Below are 16,991 nucleotides of genomic sequence, written 5' to 3' on the forward strand. Positions count from 1 at the left end.
CAGTCATCGTCGTTCATCATCATCGGCGTCATCGTCATCTCATCATCATCGTCGTCGTCATCAGTCGTCAGTCATCATCGTCGTCATCGTCATCATCATCATCGTCATCGTCGTCATCATCGTCGTCATCATCATCGTCATCATCATCATCAGTCGTCGTTCATCATCGTTCATCATCGTCATCATCGTCATCATCGTCATCATCGTCCGTCATCATCGTCATCATCGTCATCATCGTCAGTCATCATCGTCATCATTCATCGTCAGTCATCATCGTCATCGTCGTAATCATCGTCACTCATCATGTCATCATCTCATCATCATCGTCATCATCATCATCATCGTCATCATCGTCATCATCATCATCGATCGTCATCGTCATCATCGTCGTCGTCGTCATCGTCATCATCGTCGTCATCGTCATCATCATCGTCATCATCATCATCGTCATCATCGTCGTTCATCGTCATCATCATCATCGTCGTCATCGTCATCATCATCATCGTCATCGTCATCATCATCATCGTAATCATCGTCGTCGTCATCATCGTCATCGTCATCATCTCATCGTCGTCATCGTCGTCATCGTCTCATCGTCGTCATCGTCATCGTCGTCATCGTCATCATCGTCATCGTCATCATCGTCGTCGTCGTCATCGTCATCGTCATCATCGTCGTCGTCGTCGTCATCATCGTCATCATCGTCATCGTCATCGTCATCGTCATCATCGTCATCATCATCGTCATCATCGTCATCATCGTCATCGTCATCATCATCATCGTCGTCATCGTCGTCGTCATCGTCATCGTCATCATCATCATCGTCATCATCGTCGTCATCGTCATCATCGTCATCGTCGTCATCGTCGTCATCGTCATCGTCATCATCATCGTCGTCATCGTCATCGTCATCATCATCATCGTCATCATCGTCGTCGTCATCATCGTCATCGGCGTCATCATCAGCAGCAGCCGTGAAAATAATCATCTATAATTGGAAATTTCCTGGGTTAGGTGGCGTAAATATGAATGTTTTGAAGCTTTCGTAACTGCAGGAATCCATAATCTTTGGTTCTTTCGGTAAAGTCACTTAGGTAGAAACATAAAATAAATTGTGACGTTTCGGGCGCAACACAAGCAAATCGTCATCAGGTGGGACAACCACAGCATTATTTTTCCTCCCTACGAGCCTTTACCGAAAGAACCAAAGACTATGTGAAGTTGAATGTTTCGTTAAACTCGCCGCAGCCGATTTAGTAAGGTTTGTCACGTAGACTAAACGTGCCAATCCCTTACGAGTTAAGCACTCCCCGGTTGTGTGTTTGAGAGTTAAACCCCACTAAAACATTTACAATTCTAGTGTAGTGTATAGTGTAGTGTATAGTAGTGTATAGTGTAGTGTATAGTGCAGTGTATAGTGTAGTGTATAGTAGTGTATAGTGTAGTGTATAGTAGTGCAGTGTATAGTGCAGTGTATAGTGTAGTGTATAGTAGTGTATAGTGTAGTGTATAGTGTAGTGTGTAGTATATAGTGTAGTGTATAGTAGTGTATAGTGTAGTGTATAGTGTAGTGTATAGTAGTGTATAGTGTAGTGTATAGTAGTGCAGTGTATAGTGTAGTGTATAGTGCAGTGTATAGTGTAGTGTATAGTAGTGTATAGTGTAGTGTATAGTGTAGTGTGTAGTATATAGTGTAGTGTATAGTAGTGTATAGTGTAGTGTATAGTGCAGTGTATAGTGTAGTGTATAGTAGTGTATAGTGTAGTGTATAGTAGTGTAGTGTATAGTGCAGTGTATAGTGTAGTGTAGTGTGTAGTGTAGTGTATAGTGTAGTGTATAGTGTAGTGTATAGTAGTGTATAGTGCAGTGTATAGTGTAGTGTATAGTAGTGTATAGTGTAGTGTATAGTAGTGTAGTGTATAGTGCAGTGTATAGTGTAGTGTAGTGTGTAGTGTAGTGTATTGTGTAGTGTATAGTAGTGTAGTATATAGTGTAGTGTATAGTAGTGTATAGTGCAGTGTATAGTGTAGTGTATAGTAGTGTGTAGTGTAGTGTATCGTGTAGTGTGTAGTATATTGTGTAGTGTATAGTAGTGTAGTATATAGTGTAGTGTATAGTAGTGTGTAGTGTAGTGTATAGTAGTGTATAGTGTAGTGTCTAGTAGTGTAGTGTATAGTGTAGTGTGCAGTGTAGTGTGTAGTATAGTGTGTAGTGTATCGTGTAGTGTGCAGTGTAGTGTGTAGTGTATAGTGTAGTGTATAGTGCAGTAAACCCACTACAACATTTACAATTCGAGTGCCGTGACGTTTCGCCGGTAATTACAACAACAACAACAACCACCAGCAGCAGCAGCAGCATCATCGGGCGACAGCCACAGAGTCGTAGAGAAAATCCTCGTGCCGTTTCGGTCTTAAGTAGAGTTAAGGGGAGATGTGATGTCCTCACTTGTCGGTCAATCGGTTGACATACAAATTAAAATGGTTACATGTTCTTACTCTTTGGTTTCATCGGTGAAGTCACGTAGGTATAAAATAAAATAAATGAAAACAACTCGATAAAATCACGACGTTTCGGACGCAACACAAGCGTCCTTCAACAGGTGGGGGACAACGTAGCGAAAGCGCAACCGCTTAAGTGTGTCTCAGAGATGGCTGTGACGAAAGCCTCCCGAGTCTCAACGATCGAACCTCGCGTCCCGACTCGCGCAGTATGTGCGCTCGTTATAAATCGGGGTCATCGTCTACGTCGTCGTCGTCATCGTCGTCGTCGTCATCGTCATGATCGTCATCGTCGTGGTCATCATCGTCATCATCATCGTCATCGTCGTCATCATCGTCGTCGTCGTCGTCGTCGTCATCATCATCGTCGTCATCATCATTATCGTCATCTTCACGAGCGTTGAGTTTGCCCCCCCCCCCCCTCCCCCCCCCCGCAGCAGATGGCCGCCTTGTCGGTGGCCGGAGACCTGCTGACGCTGCCCATGCCGTGCGGCGTGGAGAACTCGGCCTACACCTCGTCCTCTGCCTCCTCCACGGTGTCGTCCCCCGAGGGTAACTCGGACAGCCCCCCTCCTCACCCACCACCCACCCCGCCCCCCACTACCCACCATTCCTCCCACCACTCACCCTGCCCCCCACCCACCACCCCACCCACCATCCCTGCCCCCCACCCACCACATCTGCCCCTCACCCACCACCCCTGCCACCCACCACCCCTGCCCCCCACCCACCACCCCACCCCACCCACCACCCCACCCACCACACCCGCCCCCCACCCCACCCACCCCCCCTGCCCACCAACCCACCCACCCCCCCTGCCCCCCACCCACCACCCACCGCCCCTGCCACCCACCACCCACCCCACCACCCACCCACCCCACCCCTGCCCCCCACCCACCACCCACCCCACCCCTGCCCCCCACCCCACCCCCCCACTGCGACTCCCAACCCCCGTGCAGCGTCAACGTTCCCTGTTGTTGTTGTTGTTGTTTTACTTCCGATCGGCCGCCCAGTGGAGCCCATGAGCAGCAGCAGCAGCGGCGCCGGCGGCGGCGGCGGCACCGGCTCCAGCGGCGCTCGCTCCTCCATGTCCGTCGCCTCCTCCACCAGCGGCGCCTCCTCTCACCAGGCCGACGGCGCCGGCGACGAGGAGAGCCCCACGGACGGCGAGCCGGTGAGACGCGTGGGTGCCAGCGTGTGGGTGCCAGCGTGGGGGTGACACAGCGTGGGGGTGACACGGCGTGGGGGTCACGCAGCGTGGGGGTCACGCAGCGTGGGGGTGACACAGCGTGGGGGTGACACAGCGTGGGGGTCACACAGCGTGGGGGTGACACAGCGTGGGGGTCACACAGCGTGTGGGTGACACAGCGTGGGGGTGACACAGCGTGGGGGTGACACAGCGTGGGGGTCACACAGCGTGGGGGTGACACAGCGTGGGGGTCACACAGCGTGTGGGTGACACAGCGTGGGGGTGACACAGCGTGGGGGTGACACAGCGTGGGGGTCACACAGCGTGTGGGTGACACAGCGTGGGGGTGACACAGCGTGGGGGTGACACGGCGTGGGGGTCACGCAGCGTGTGGGTGACACAGCGTGGGGGTGACACAGCGTGGGGGTGACACAGCGTGGGGGTCACACAGCGTGTGGGTGACACAGCGTGGGGGTGACACAGCGTGGGGGTGACACGGCGTGGGGGTCACGCAGCGTGGGGGTGACACAGCGTGGGGGTGACACAGCGTGGGGGTGACACAGCGTGGGGGTGACACAGCGTGGGGGTGACACAGCGTGGGGGTGACACAGCGTGGGGGTGACACAGCGTGGGGGTGACACAGCGTGGGGGTGACACAGCGTGGGGGTGACACAGCGTGGGGGTGACACAGCGTGTGGGTGACACAGCGTGGGGGTGACACAGCGTGGGGGTCACACAGCGTGTGGGTGACACAGCGTGTGGGTGACACAGCGTGGGGGGTCACACAGCGTGGGGGTGACACAGCGTGGGGGTGACACAGCGGGTGACCGCGTGGGGTGACACAGCGTGGGGGTGACACAGCGTGGGGGTGACACAGCGTGGGGGTGACACAGCGTGGGGGTGACACAGCGTGGGGGGTGACACAGCGTGGGGGTGACACAGCGTGGGGGTGACACAGCGTGGGGGTGACACAGCGTGGGGGTGACACAGCGTGGGGGTGACACAGCGTGGGGGTGACACAGCGTGGGGGTGACACAGCGTGGGGGTGACACAGCGTGGGGGTGACACAGCGTGGGGGTGACACAGCGTGGGGGTGACACAGCGTGGGGGTCACACAGCGTGTGGGTGACACAGCGTGTGGGTGACACAGCGTGGGGGTCACACAGCGTGGGGGTGACACAGCGTGGGGGTCACACAGCGTGTGGGTGACACAGCGTGGGGGTCACACAGCGTGTGGGTGACACAGCGTGGGGGTCACACAGAGTGAGTGATGCGTCTCGTTGCAGACGGAGGGGCTCCGTGTCGGCTCCTTCCTGCCGGGCTCGCTGGGCACACGCGACGTGGAGGTGAAGTAACCGCCCCCCCACACCAGCCCAACCGCACTGCCACCCATCCCCCCCCCCCCCCAGCCCAACCGCACTGCCACCCATCCCCCCCCCACACCAGCCCAACCGCACTGCCACCCATCCCCCCCCACACCAGCCCAACCGCACTGCCACCCATCCCCCTCCCCCAGCCCAACTGCAATGCCACCCATCCCTCCCCCCCAGCCCAACCGCACTGCCACCCATCCCCCCCCCCCCCCAGCCCAACCGCACTGCCACCCATCCCTCCCCCCAGCCTAACCGCACTGCCACCCATCCCCCCCCACCAGCCCAACCGCACTGCCACCATCCTCCCCCCACCAGCCCAACCGCATTGCCACCCATCCTCCCCCCACCAGCCCAACCACACTGCCACCCATCCCCCCCCACCAGCCCAACTGCACTGCCACCCATCCCCCCCTCCCAGCCCAACCACACTGCCACCCATCCCCCCCCACCAGCCCAACCGCACTGCCACCCATCCCCCCCTCCCAGCCCAACCGCACTGCCACCCATCCCCCAGCCCAACCGCACTGCCACCCATCCCCCCCTCCCAGCCCAACCGCACTGCCACCCATCCCCCCCTCCCAGCCCAACTGCACTGCCACCCATCCCCCTCCCCCAGCCCAACCGCACTGCCACCCATCCCCCCCTCCCAGCCCATCCGCACTGCCACCCATCCCCCCCTCCCAGCCCAACTGCACTGCCACCCATCCCCCTCCCCCAGCCCAACTGCACTGCCACCCATCCCCCCCTCCCAGCCCAACCGCACTGCCACCCATCCCCCCCCACCAGCCCAACTGCACTGCCACCCATCCCCCCCCACCAGCCCAACTGCACTGCCACCCATCCCCCTCCCCCAGCCCAACTGCACTGCCACCCATCCCCCCCTCCCAGCCCAACCGCACTGCCACCCATCCCCCCCTCCCAGCCCAACCGCACTGCCACCCATCCCCCAGCCCAACCGCACTGCCACCCATCCCCCCCTCCCAGCCCAACCGCACTGCCACCCATTCCCCTCCCCCAGCCCAACTGCACTGCCACCCATCCCCCAGCCCAACCGCACTGCCACCCATCCCCCCCTCCCAGCCCAACCGCACTGCCACCCATTCCCCTCCCCCAGCCCAACTGCACTGCCACCCATCCCCCAGCCCAACTGCACTGCCACCCATCCCCCCAGCCCAACCGCACTGCCACCCATCCCCCCCCCCCAGCCCAACCGCACTGCCACCCATCCCCCTCCCCCCAGCCCAACCACACTGCCACCCATCCCCCCCCAGCCCAACCGCACTGCTACCCATCCCCCCCCACCAGCCCAACCGCACTGCCACCCATCCCCCCCCCCACCAGCCCAACCGCACTGCCACCCACCCCCCCAGCCTAACCGCACTGCCACCCATCCCACGCGACGCTCGCGAATCGTCAATCATCAGTCGACAGGGACGCGGCTTGACGATGCATTTATAATCTACAAGCGTGTTCTTTCTTCTTGGCTCTTTCGGTAAAGTCACCAGGTAGAAGGGAAGTAATAAAATAATACAAATAAAACATCATAAAATATGATATTATTATATCATTTTATAGTAATATATTATTTTATTATGTTTTATTTTCATATTATTATATTATTTTATGTTATTATATTATTTTGTTATGTTTTATTTTTATTATTTCCCTTCTACGTGACTTTACCGAAAGAATCAAGAAGATGAATCCCTGCAGTCATGAAAGCTTTAAATCTATTATTATTATGTTTTGATTTAAAGCTTCTTTCGTGACTGCAGGGATTCATCTTCTTGGTTTTTTCGGTAAAGTCACGTAGAAGGGAAATAATAAAATAATAAAAATAAAACATAACAAAATACAATTCTCACGACGTTTCGGCCACAACGCAAGCAGCCGTCCTCAGGTGAAGAACAAGTCTGTCGGAAAGACAGAGTCTGAATGAAAGACAGTCTGAATGAAAGACAGCGTCTGAATGAAAGACAGCGTCTGAATGAAAGACAGCGTCTGAATGAAAGACAGAGTCTGAATGAAAGACAGAGTCTGAATGAAAGACAGCGTCTGAATGAAAGACAGCTTCTGAATGAAAGACAGTCTGAATGAAAGACAGTCTGAATGAAAGACAGCGTCTGAATGAAACACCACCAGGCTTGGCAGCGTACATTTAAGCTGGGTTGGAGGGGGAAGGGCGCCTTGACAAAGGAATTTGCATATCAAGAGGAATTTAGCATATTTATGGCAAATGCAGATATGGGATTAGTCACTACTTGTGGAATGCGTAGGAGGTGAGGGGCGGGTCTCAAAGTCATATTATGCCCGTGCATTATGTAGGATCCTTGAAACTGATATTATCAGTGTGTTTTTTGTTTGCATTTTGACCACAAGTATTGTGGTTAACGCAGACACGATTCCTCGTAAAAAGGTTTCAATTTTGGTGTCAGAAAAAAGTGGAAAAACCCCCGTTATTATATTTTGCCACTTGCAAAGGGGAGGTCTAACGACGGATGTAAATTATCGTCACGGTGTTTTCCCGTCGGTCCGTGACCCGCGGAATTGTTTCCATTTTCCGAGCCGATCGCGTTGCCACTACCGCCGCCCCCCTCCGTCGTCACATGACCCCGGGTTCCGTGTCGCCCCCCTCCCGCCCCCCTCTCCAACTCCGCAGGGGAACGTTGTGGAAGTGGACTCGAGCGTTGAGGGTGAGTGGCGATCCCTGGATCCCCCGTGTGTGTGCGTGTCGCTGTCTCCACGGCAACGCCCCTTGCACCGCCCCTGGCACCGCGTCGCGCCGGTGACCTTCCAGATGGGCATCTCCGCGTTTCGCGATCCCCGCAGAATCGGCGGGTCGCAATTCCACATTCTCACGGCGAGAGGAGGAGGGGGGTGGGACGAGTTTCTCCGTGGGTCAACAGCAGAGGTCGCAACCGGGTACCCGATACCCGTACCCTACCCGATACTCGGCTACCCGTACCCAGCCGGGTACGGGTAGCCGTTTGCGACCCTGGTGCGGCCGGGTACGGGTAGGCCGTGAGTCACTGGTGAGTCACCGTTGGTCACTCATTTCCCAACGTCTTGTCTCTTCTCACAATTCAAGTTCCTAGAATCAACCCACCCGCGCCTGCAACATGGCTTCATCCCAGAGGTCGCAATCAGGTACCTGATACCCGGGTACGGCCGGGTACGGGTAAGGAATCAAAACCCCGATTTAAAGCTTTCGGGACTGCAGGGATTCATCTTCTTGGTTCTTTCGGCAAAGTCACGTAGAATGGAAGTAATAAAATAATGAAAATAAAACATAATAAAATAATTCTCATGACGTTTCGGCCACAACGCAAGCAGCCATCCTCAGGTGTTCTTAAGAACAGGTCTGTCGAGAAGACAGAGTCTGAAAGCTTCAGACGCTGTCTTCCCGACAGACCTGTTCTTCACCTGAGGACGGCTGCTTGCGTTGTGGCCGAAACGTCGTGAGAATTATTTTATTATGTTTTATTTTTATTATTTTTTATTATTTTATTATTTCCCTTCTACGTGACTTTACCGAAAGAACCAAGAAGATGAATGAAAACCCATTTGCAACCTCTGGTCAACAGCTTGTTGGCTTCCTCGCTGAGGTGCTCGGCACAACTGGAGCCACCGACACCTCGGCTGAATCTCGCCAAGGGGCCGAAACCCATCGTCACGCAAACTCCTCTGGCCATCGTCACGGCGGATTTTTGGCCGCCCATCGAACAAAGGGGGGGGGTCGCCGCATCGCACGGCGCTTTCAGACGCGCCTCTGCGGCCGTCTGGAACGTTCTTCCGTTCGATGTTAGGAAGCCACCGGAGCTGTGGACTTTTAAATCATCAAAACTAATTTCTTTCGAAATAATTTTTGTGTTTAGTTTGTAGTCCACAAAGACAAAGATCCCCCGTTTAGTCTTAACAGACTGTAACACCAGTGACGATTATCTGAACCGGTCCTGGGCCTCCTCTAGGTCGACTCAGCCTTAAATGAGTACCTGGTGCGGTGTGTAAACATCGCCGCGAGGGAGACAAAGGCGGTCGGGCGTGGTGCTGGCCACCCACCCCCTCGTGTACCGTTCCAGGCCTTCATAGGTGCTCGCTAACAGCACTTGCCCCTACAGTCTGTGAAGGCTACACGGGGGGGATCTTTGTCTTTGTGTCCGTGTGTGGGGAGCGGTGGTGTAGCGGTTAGCGCACTGCGCTACGGAACCTCGGAGACCCGAGGTCAATCCTCCCGCTCACGCTCAATAACAGTGGGGAATGTTTGGACGGGCCCCGGGGCCTCCCTTAGGTTGCCTCAGCCTCGAACGAGTCCCTGGTGCGGTGTGTACAACATCAGCACTGGGGAGACAAAGGCGGCCGGGCGTGGTGCTGGCCAACCCACCCCCCCGTGTGCCGTGCTGCACTTGCCCCAACGGTCTGTTAAGGCTACACGGGGGACCTTTGTCTTTTATGAGTAGTGCTGCTGGAGGCGGGAGGTGGAAGCGCCGGGCTGTACGAGGTGGACAACGAGTCGCCCGGACTGCGGGCGGAGCTGGTGGACAACGTCGCTTGCCTGCCAGGTGCGTGTGGGGCAGTTGCCACACGCAACCGACACACCACAACAACAGCAACAACAGCAGCAACAACAACAACCGCCGTTCACCGCTAAGTGGCGGTGGTGTCACACGCAACAGACACACCACAACAACAACAACAGCAACAACAACAACCGCCGTTCACCGCTAAGTGGTGGTGTCACACGCAACCGACACACCAGAACAACAACAGCAGCAACAACAACAACAACAACCGCCGTTCACCGCTAAGTGGCGGTGGTGTCACACGCAACAGACACACCACAACAACAACAGCAGCAACAACAACAACAACAACCGCCGTTCACCGCTAAGTGGCGGTGGTGTCACACGCAACCGACACACAACAACAACAACAACAGCAACAACAACAACCGCCGTTCACCGCTAAGTGGTGGTGTCACACGCAACCGACACACCAGAACAACAACAGCAGCAACAACAACAACCGCCGTTCACCGCTAAGTGGCGGTGGTGTCACACGCAACCGACACACAACAACAGCTGCAACAACAACAACAACCGCCGTTCACCGCTAAGTGGCGGTGGTGTCACACGCAACCGACACACCACAACAACAACAACAGCAGCAGCAACAACATTATTTTTATTATTTTATTATTTCCCTTCTACGTGACTTTACCGAAAGAACCAAGAAGAAGAAGCCTCCTTCTCCACAGAGGCCGATCTTGACACCGCTGGTACCAGTCATTGGCAAGTCCACTCAGCTCCACGTCCTCCCGTACCACGTCACTCCATCTCGTCTCCAGCCCGTGCCGTGCCCGTTTAGCCCCGCCTATTCGGCCAAACAGAAACTGCCTGGGCATGCGGTGGTGGTGCATGCGGGCTACATGACCCAGCCAACGCAGCCTCGCCTGCCGGAGGAGCTCGCTGATGGGAATGTGTCCAGATCTCTCAAGCATTTGTGAGCTTTTCGCACAATCCAGCCTGGTCAAACCCAGGATGGATCGTAGGCAGGCCAGCCTGAATGTTTCTAACCGGCGAAGATGCTCCATTGGAGAGGGCTCCACGTTTCTCCGACACACACAAAGTCAAAGATCCCCCCATGCATCGATCGGTCATCTGAGTCAGCAACCCATGGCACCTGAGTCTGTCCCGGCGGCGAGCATTCAGCACGTCACGTGATATCCTCCAAGTGCACCTAGCCTGGCACGAGCACTGCGGTGACGTCACTTTGTGGCTACTGCCACCTGGCGTTGTTGTTGCTGTTGACGATGTTGTTGTTGTTGACGATGTTGTTGTTGTTGTGTCCCTCAGGGTCTCTGCTTTGCCCGGAGGCCATGGAGGGAACGGTGGCGGTGGCGATGGTGGCAGTGGCCGGAGTCCCCATCACCAGCGGCCCCTCGGCCTGCGGGGACGGAGAGTCCGGGCCACTCCTCACCGGGCCCATGGCTGTCTGAGCCACACCGGGGTCACGCGGGGGTCACGCGGGGGTCACACGGGGTCACACGGGGTCACACGGGGGTCACACGGGGGTCACACGGTAGCTGAAACTAAAAGGAAACTTTGTTTTATTTTACCTGGGATGACCCCGCTGAGCTATAAAACTCAGAAGCGACCTGGCCCCACACGGTAGCTCAACGGGGATTGGCTTATCGCACGGACATTTGTAGCAGCCAAATACACGAAACTGCACGGCGATTCTAAATGTGAAGGAAAAAAACTGGAGGACCCGGAGAGAGAGAGAGAGAGACGCAAACTCAAAATATACAGCAGACATCGTCAGGGTCGGGATCGAACCCACGACCTCCTGTAGACCAGGCGAGGTAGTTAACATCTCCTAGCCACCGTGATGATGATGAGAGAGAGACACGCAAACTCCAAATATACAGCAGCAGGAGTCAGGGTCTGGATGGAACCCACGACATCCTGTACACCAGGCGAGGTAGTTAACATCTCATAGCCATCGTGATGATGATGATAGAGACACGCAAACTCCAAATATACAGCAGCAGGCGTCAGTGTCAAGATCGAACCCACGACCTCCTGCACACCAGGCGAGGTAGTTAACATCTCCTAGCCACCGTGATGATGATGATGAGAGAGACACGCAAACTCCAAATATACAGCAGCAGGTATCGTCAGGGTCGGGATCGAACCCGCGACCTCCTGTAGACCAGGCGAGGTAGTTAACATCTCCTAGCCACCGTGATGATGATGAGAGAGAGAGACACGCAAACTCCAAATATACGGCAGGCATCGTCAGGGTCGGGATCGAACCCGCGACCTCCTGTATACCAGGCGAGGTAGTTAACATCTCGCCACCGTGATGATGATGAGAGAGAGAGACACGCAAACTCCAAATATACAGCAGCAGGCGTCAGGGTCGGGATCTAACCCGCGACCTCCTGTACACCAGGCGAGGTAGTTAACATCTCCTAGCCACTGTGGCAACCACTACACTCACCACCACTACTCACCACTACACTCACCACTACACTCACCACTATACTCACCACTACACTCACCACTACTACACTCACCACTACAGTCACCACTACACTCACCACTACACTCACTAGCACACTCACCACTACACTCACCACTACACTCACCACTAGCACACTCACCACTACGCTCACCACTACACTCACCACTACACTCACTAGCACACCACTACACTCACCACTACTACACTCACCACTACACTCACCACTACACTCACCACTACTACACTCACCACTACTACACTCACCACTAGTACACTCACCACTAGTACACTCACCACTACTACATTCACCACTAGTACACTCACCACTAGTACACTCACCACTACTACATTCACCACTAGCACACTCACCACTAGTACACTCACCACTAGTACACTCACCACTAGTACACTCACCACTAGTACACTCACCACTACACTCACCACTACTACACTCACCACTACACTCACCACTACACTCACCACTAGTACACTCACCACTAGTACACTCACCACTAGTACACTCACCACTAGTACACTCACCACTACTACACTCACCACCACTACACTCACCACCACTACTCACCACTACCCTCACCACTACCCTCACCACTACCCTCACCACTACACTCACCACTACACTCACTAGCACACTCACCACTACTACACTCACCACTACTACACTCACCACTACTACACTCACCACTAGTACACTCACCACTAGTACACTCACCACTAGTATACTCACCACTACACTCACCACTACTACACTCACCACTACACTCACCACTACTACACTCACCACTACACTCACCACTAGTACACTCACCACTAGTACACTCACCACTAGTACACTCACCACTACACTCACCACTACTACACTCACCACCACTACACTCACCACCAGTACACTCACCACCACTACACTCACCACTACACTCACCACTAGTACACTCACCACCACTACACTCACCACTACTATACTCACCACCACTACACTCACCACTAGTACACTCACCACCACTACACTCACCACTACACTCACCACTAGTACACTCACCACTACACTCACCACTAGTACACTCACCACTAGTACACTCACCACTAGTACACTCACCACCACTACACTCACCACCACTACACTCACCACTACACTCACCTCTATACTCACCACCACTACACTCACCACCACTACACTCACCACCACTACTCACCACTACCCTCACCACTACCCTCACCACTACACTCACCACTACACTCACTAGCACACTCACCACTACACTCACCACTAGTACACTCACCACTACACTCACCACCACTACACTCACCACTACACTCATCACTACACTCACCACCACTACACTCACCACTACACTCACCACTACACTCACCACTACACTCACTCGCACACTCACCACTACATTCACCACTACACACCTGTCAACCCCTTATCAGTGCCCTACCTTACTACACACCATTTCAGACCTCATTGCTCACCCCGTGTCCCTTACGAAGTCCCATCACAAGGGGAGAAACACAAACAAACAGATCAAACAAAATTGCCCGTATTGAAACGGTTGTACGCCGTATGGAGCTGAACACTAAAATTCCCCTGTACAGGAATATGGGACTTTGTGCTTAATCCGTATGGGTTGAGAGGCTGGTCATGCCGGATTATTTTAGACTTTTCGCCCTCCCTGCCACCCCTCTTACCTGAGGCTGCTGCTGCTGTTGTTGTTGTTGCAATTAACACGTAGCGAGGTGTCGGAGCAGATCAAGGCTGCAGGCTTCTGATTCTCAGCACATGCACATCTCCTGTGAGGTTAAATGCGGTGTCTGCGTGTGTGTGTCTCTGTGTGTCTGTGTTGTGGGGGGAGTGGTGGTGTAGCGGTTAGGGCGCTGTGCTATGAACCCGGCGACCCGAGTTCGATTCCCGCCCACGGCCAACGCCGGTGACGATTATCTGAACCGGTCCTGGGCCTCCCCTAGGTCGACTCAGCCTCAAATGAGTACCTGGTGCGGTGTGTAAGCATCGCCCCACTGGGGAGACAAAGGCGGTCGGGCGTGGTGCTGGCCACCCACCCCCTAGTGTACCGTTCTGGCTTTCATAGGTGCTCGCTAACAGCACTTGCCCCTACAGTCTGTTAAGGCTATACGGGGTATCTCTGTCTTTGTAGGGGGAGCGGTAGTGTAGTGGTTAGCGCAACGATTCCCGCTCACGGCCAACGCCGGTGACGATTATCTGAACCGGTTATGGGCCTCCTCTAGGTCGACTCGGCCTCAAATGAGTGCCCTCTGTGCGGCGTGTGGGAGCATCGCCGCCGGGGGAGACAAAGACGGCCTGGCCACGGTGGTGGTGGACTAACAATTTGTGTGTCCGTACCGGCGTTCATAGGTACTGCTCGCTAACAGCACTTGCCCCTGCAGTCTGTTCAAGAGCTACCTGGGGCAGGGCACGTAGCATTTGATGTTGTAAATGGGGACCTAAATGATACGAAACAAATATTAAAAGACATTTTTAACTTGCATAGAAAAGTAATTGTATGTTTTTCGTTTGCTGCATAGACAGATAATACGAAAAATCGGTAACCTTAAACGCCCGGTCGTGCGTGAAAGTTGAAGGGCGGTATAGTACTATAGTAATAGAGCAAGTGCAGAATCACTGAATATGAATTGATATCTTGAAAGCGTTTCGCGGGGCCCTTGAAAGTGCGGGGCCCGTAGCTACTACACATGTAGCTGCTACTACACGTGTAGCTACTACTACACGTGTAGCTACTACACATGTAGCTGCTACTACACATGTAGTAGTAGCTACTACATATATAGCAGCTACTACTACATTTGTAGCTACTACACATGTAGCTACTACACATGTAGCTGCTACTACACGTGTAGCTACTACATATATAGCAGCTACTACTACATTTGTAGCTACTACATGTGTAGCTACTACATATGTACTACTACACATGTAGTAGTAGCTACACATGTAGTAGCTACTACATATGTACTACTACACATGTAGTAGTAGCTACATATGTAGTAGCTACTACATATGTAGCAGCTACTACATTTGTAGCTACTACATGTGTAGCTACTACATGTGTAGCTACTACATATGTAGTAGTAGCTACTACTACACGTGTAGTAGTAGCTACATGTGTAGTAGCTACTACAAATGTAGATATTTTTGCTGCTAGAATCATCCGCCACTGATACGGGGGGAAGGAGGGGGGGTATTTGTGTGTTCAAACTTTGATGTTGTACTCTAATCCTTCACCTCTTTCAAAAAAACAATATTATATTTATCACAACGTGTGCACCGGCGGTTATTAGATTTTAACTTATGTCAATCGGGTGGTGATGTGGATGTTGTCACCGTGGCGGGCTGTTGTAGCCGGTTTTGGGAGATTTAAAAGTGTTGAAAAGACGAAACTCTATGCGAGAGAATTTATATTTGGTGTAAGACGATGACGTGGTCATGATGACACCTTGAAATAAATTTCGATTTAAAGCTTCTTTCGTGACTGCAGGGATTCATCTTCCTGGTTCTTTCGGTAAAGTCACGTAGAAGGGAAATAATAAAATAATAAAAATAAAACATAATAAAATAATTCTCACGACGTTTCGGCCACAACGCAAGCAAACATACGTGACTTTACCGAAAGAACCAAGAAGATGAAACCTTGAAATAATGTTTGATGATTATAACTTCGCGTTTGTACCCATTTAAGTGTGTGTGTGTCATTGTTCCGTATGGTGCTGGTGGTGGTAGGGGGGAGCGGTGGGGCAGTGGTTAGGCTCACTATCGATTTGATTTAGGGACCGTCCATAAATGACGTCACGCACCTGGGGGGGGGGGGTGGGGTCAGATATTTGTGACGATGTGTGACGTCACATCAAAATGCGAAACTTTAATAAATACATATAGACACAACACGTTCTACTTATTCTTTGGTTCTTTCGGTAAAGTGACGTATAAAGATAAAATATTAAATTAAATAGTAGCATACGACGTTTCGATTGCAACACAAGCAATCATCATCAGGTATAAATGTAATAGAAACACAAATCTAGTATACTTAGAAATGTAATGTAATACAACAGAGAGTCGGATAACAACAGTCAACACCCTACCTATACACTACTACACACTACACTATACACTACACTATACACTACTACACTATACACACTACACTATACACACTACACTATACACTACACTATACACTACACTATACACTACACACTACACTATACACTACACTATACACTACACTATACACTACTACAACAGAGAGTCGGATAACATAACAGTCAACACCCTACCTGGTTGATTACGTTCTTCCTGAGAATGCTACATTTGAGAGAGAGATCAAACAGAACCAGAGACATATAGACAGACATGTAAGCAGAGACAGATATCACAGAGCTACATAGAGAGAGAGGTACATAGGCACACATAGACACTACGTTCTACTTAATTAAATAGACTTTTTAATAAATGTTTTCTCCTACAACATCAGAGTGCAGCGCCACACTAAACACGCACTACAATGACAATAGTTTAAAGCGATTTGAAGCATTTTTTTTATATTTTTTGGGGGGGGCAGAGCTTTGTGACGTCATATTTGAGGGTGGGGTGGGGGTCAAAAATCTTCCAAAATCTCGTGACGTCATTTATGGGCGACCCCATACGCGGCAGAGCCCAGGCTCTCCTCTGCTCGCGATCGAACGCCGGTTGACGAATGGCTTCTCGTTGTGTGCGGTGGTTGTGGTGGTGGTGGTTGGGTGGTGGTTGGGTGGTGGGTGGTGGTGGTTGGTTGTGGTGGGTGGGTTGTGGTGGGTGGGTTGTGTGGGTGGGTGGTTGGTGGGTGGTGGTTGGTGGTTGTGGTTGTTGGT

At 52.8% G+C, this 16,991-nt stretch overlaps 1 protein-coding gene across 1 annotated transcript; it reads left to right on the forward strand.

Moving 5' to 3' along the window:
- Positions 1–2,927: 2,927 nt before the first annotated feature.
- On the forward strand, positions 2,928–15,606 carry LOC133358733 (uncharacterized). The gene is made up of 6 exons (XM_061577175.1): positions 2,928–3,050; positions 3,512–3,672; positions 4,974–5,033; positions 7,720–7,753; positions 9,518–9,619; positions 10,913–15,606. The coding sequence occupies exons 1-6, from the start codon at positions 2,939–2,941 to the stop codon at positions 11,053–11,055; spliced, it is 612 nt and encodes a 203-aa protein (XP_061433159.1). The 5' UTR covers positions 2,928–2,938; the 3' UTR covers positions 11,056–15,606.
- The last annotated feature ends 1,385 nt before the right edge of the window (positions 15,607–16,991 follow it).

This window comes from Lethenteron reissneri, chromosome 63 (genome assembly GCF_015708825.2).
Source record: "Lethenteron reissneri isolate LAM-NWPU_2019-01 chromosome 63, ASM1570882v1, whole genome shotgun sequence".
NCBI lineage: Eukaryota > Metazoa > Chordata > Hyperoartia > Petromyzontiformes > Petromyzontidae > Lethenteron > Lethenteron reissneri.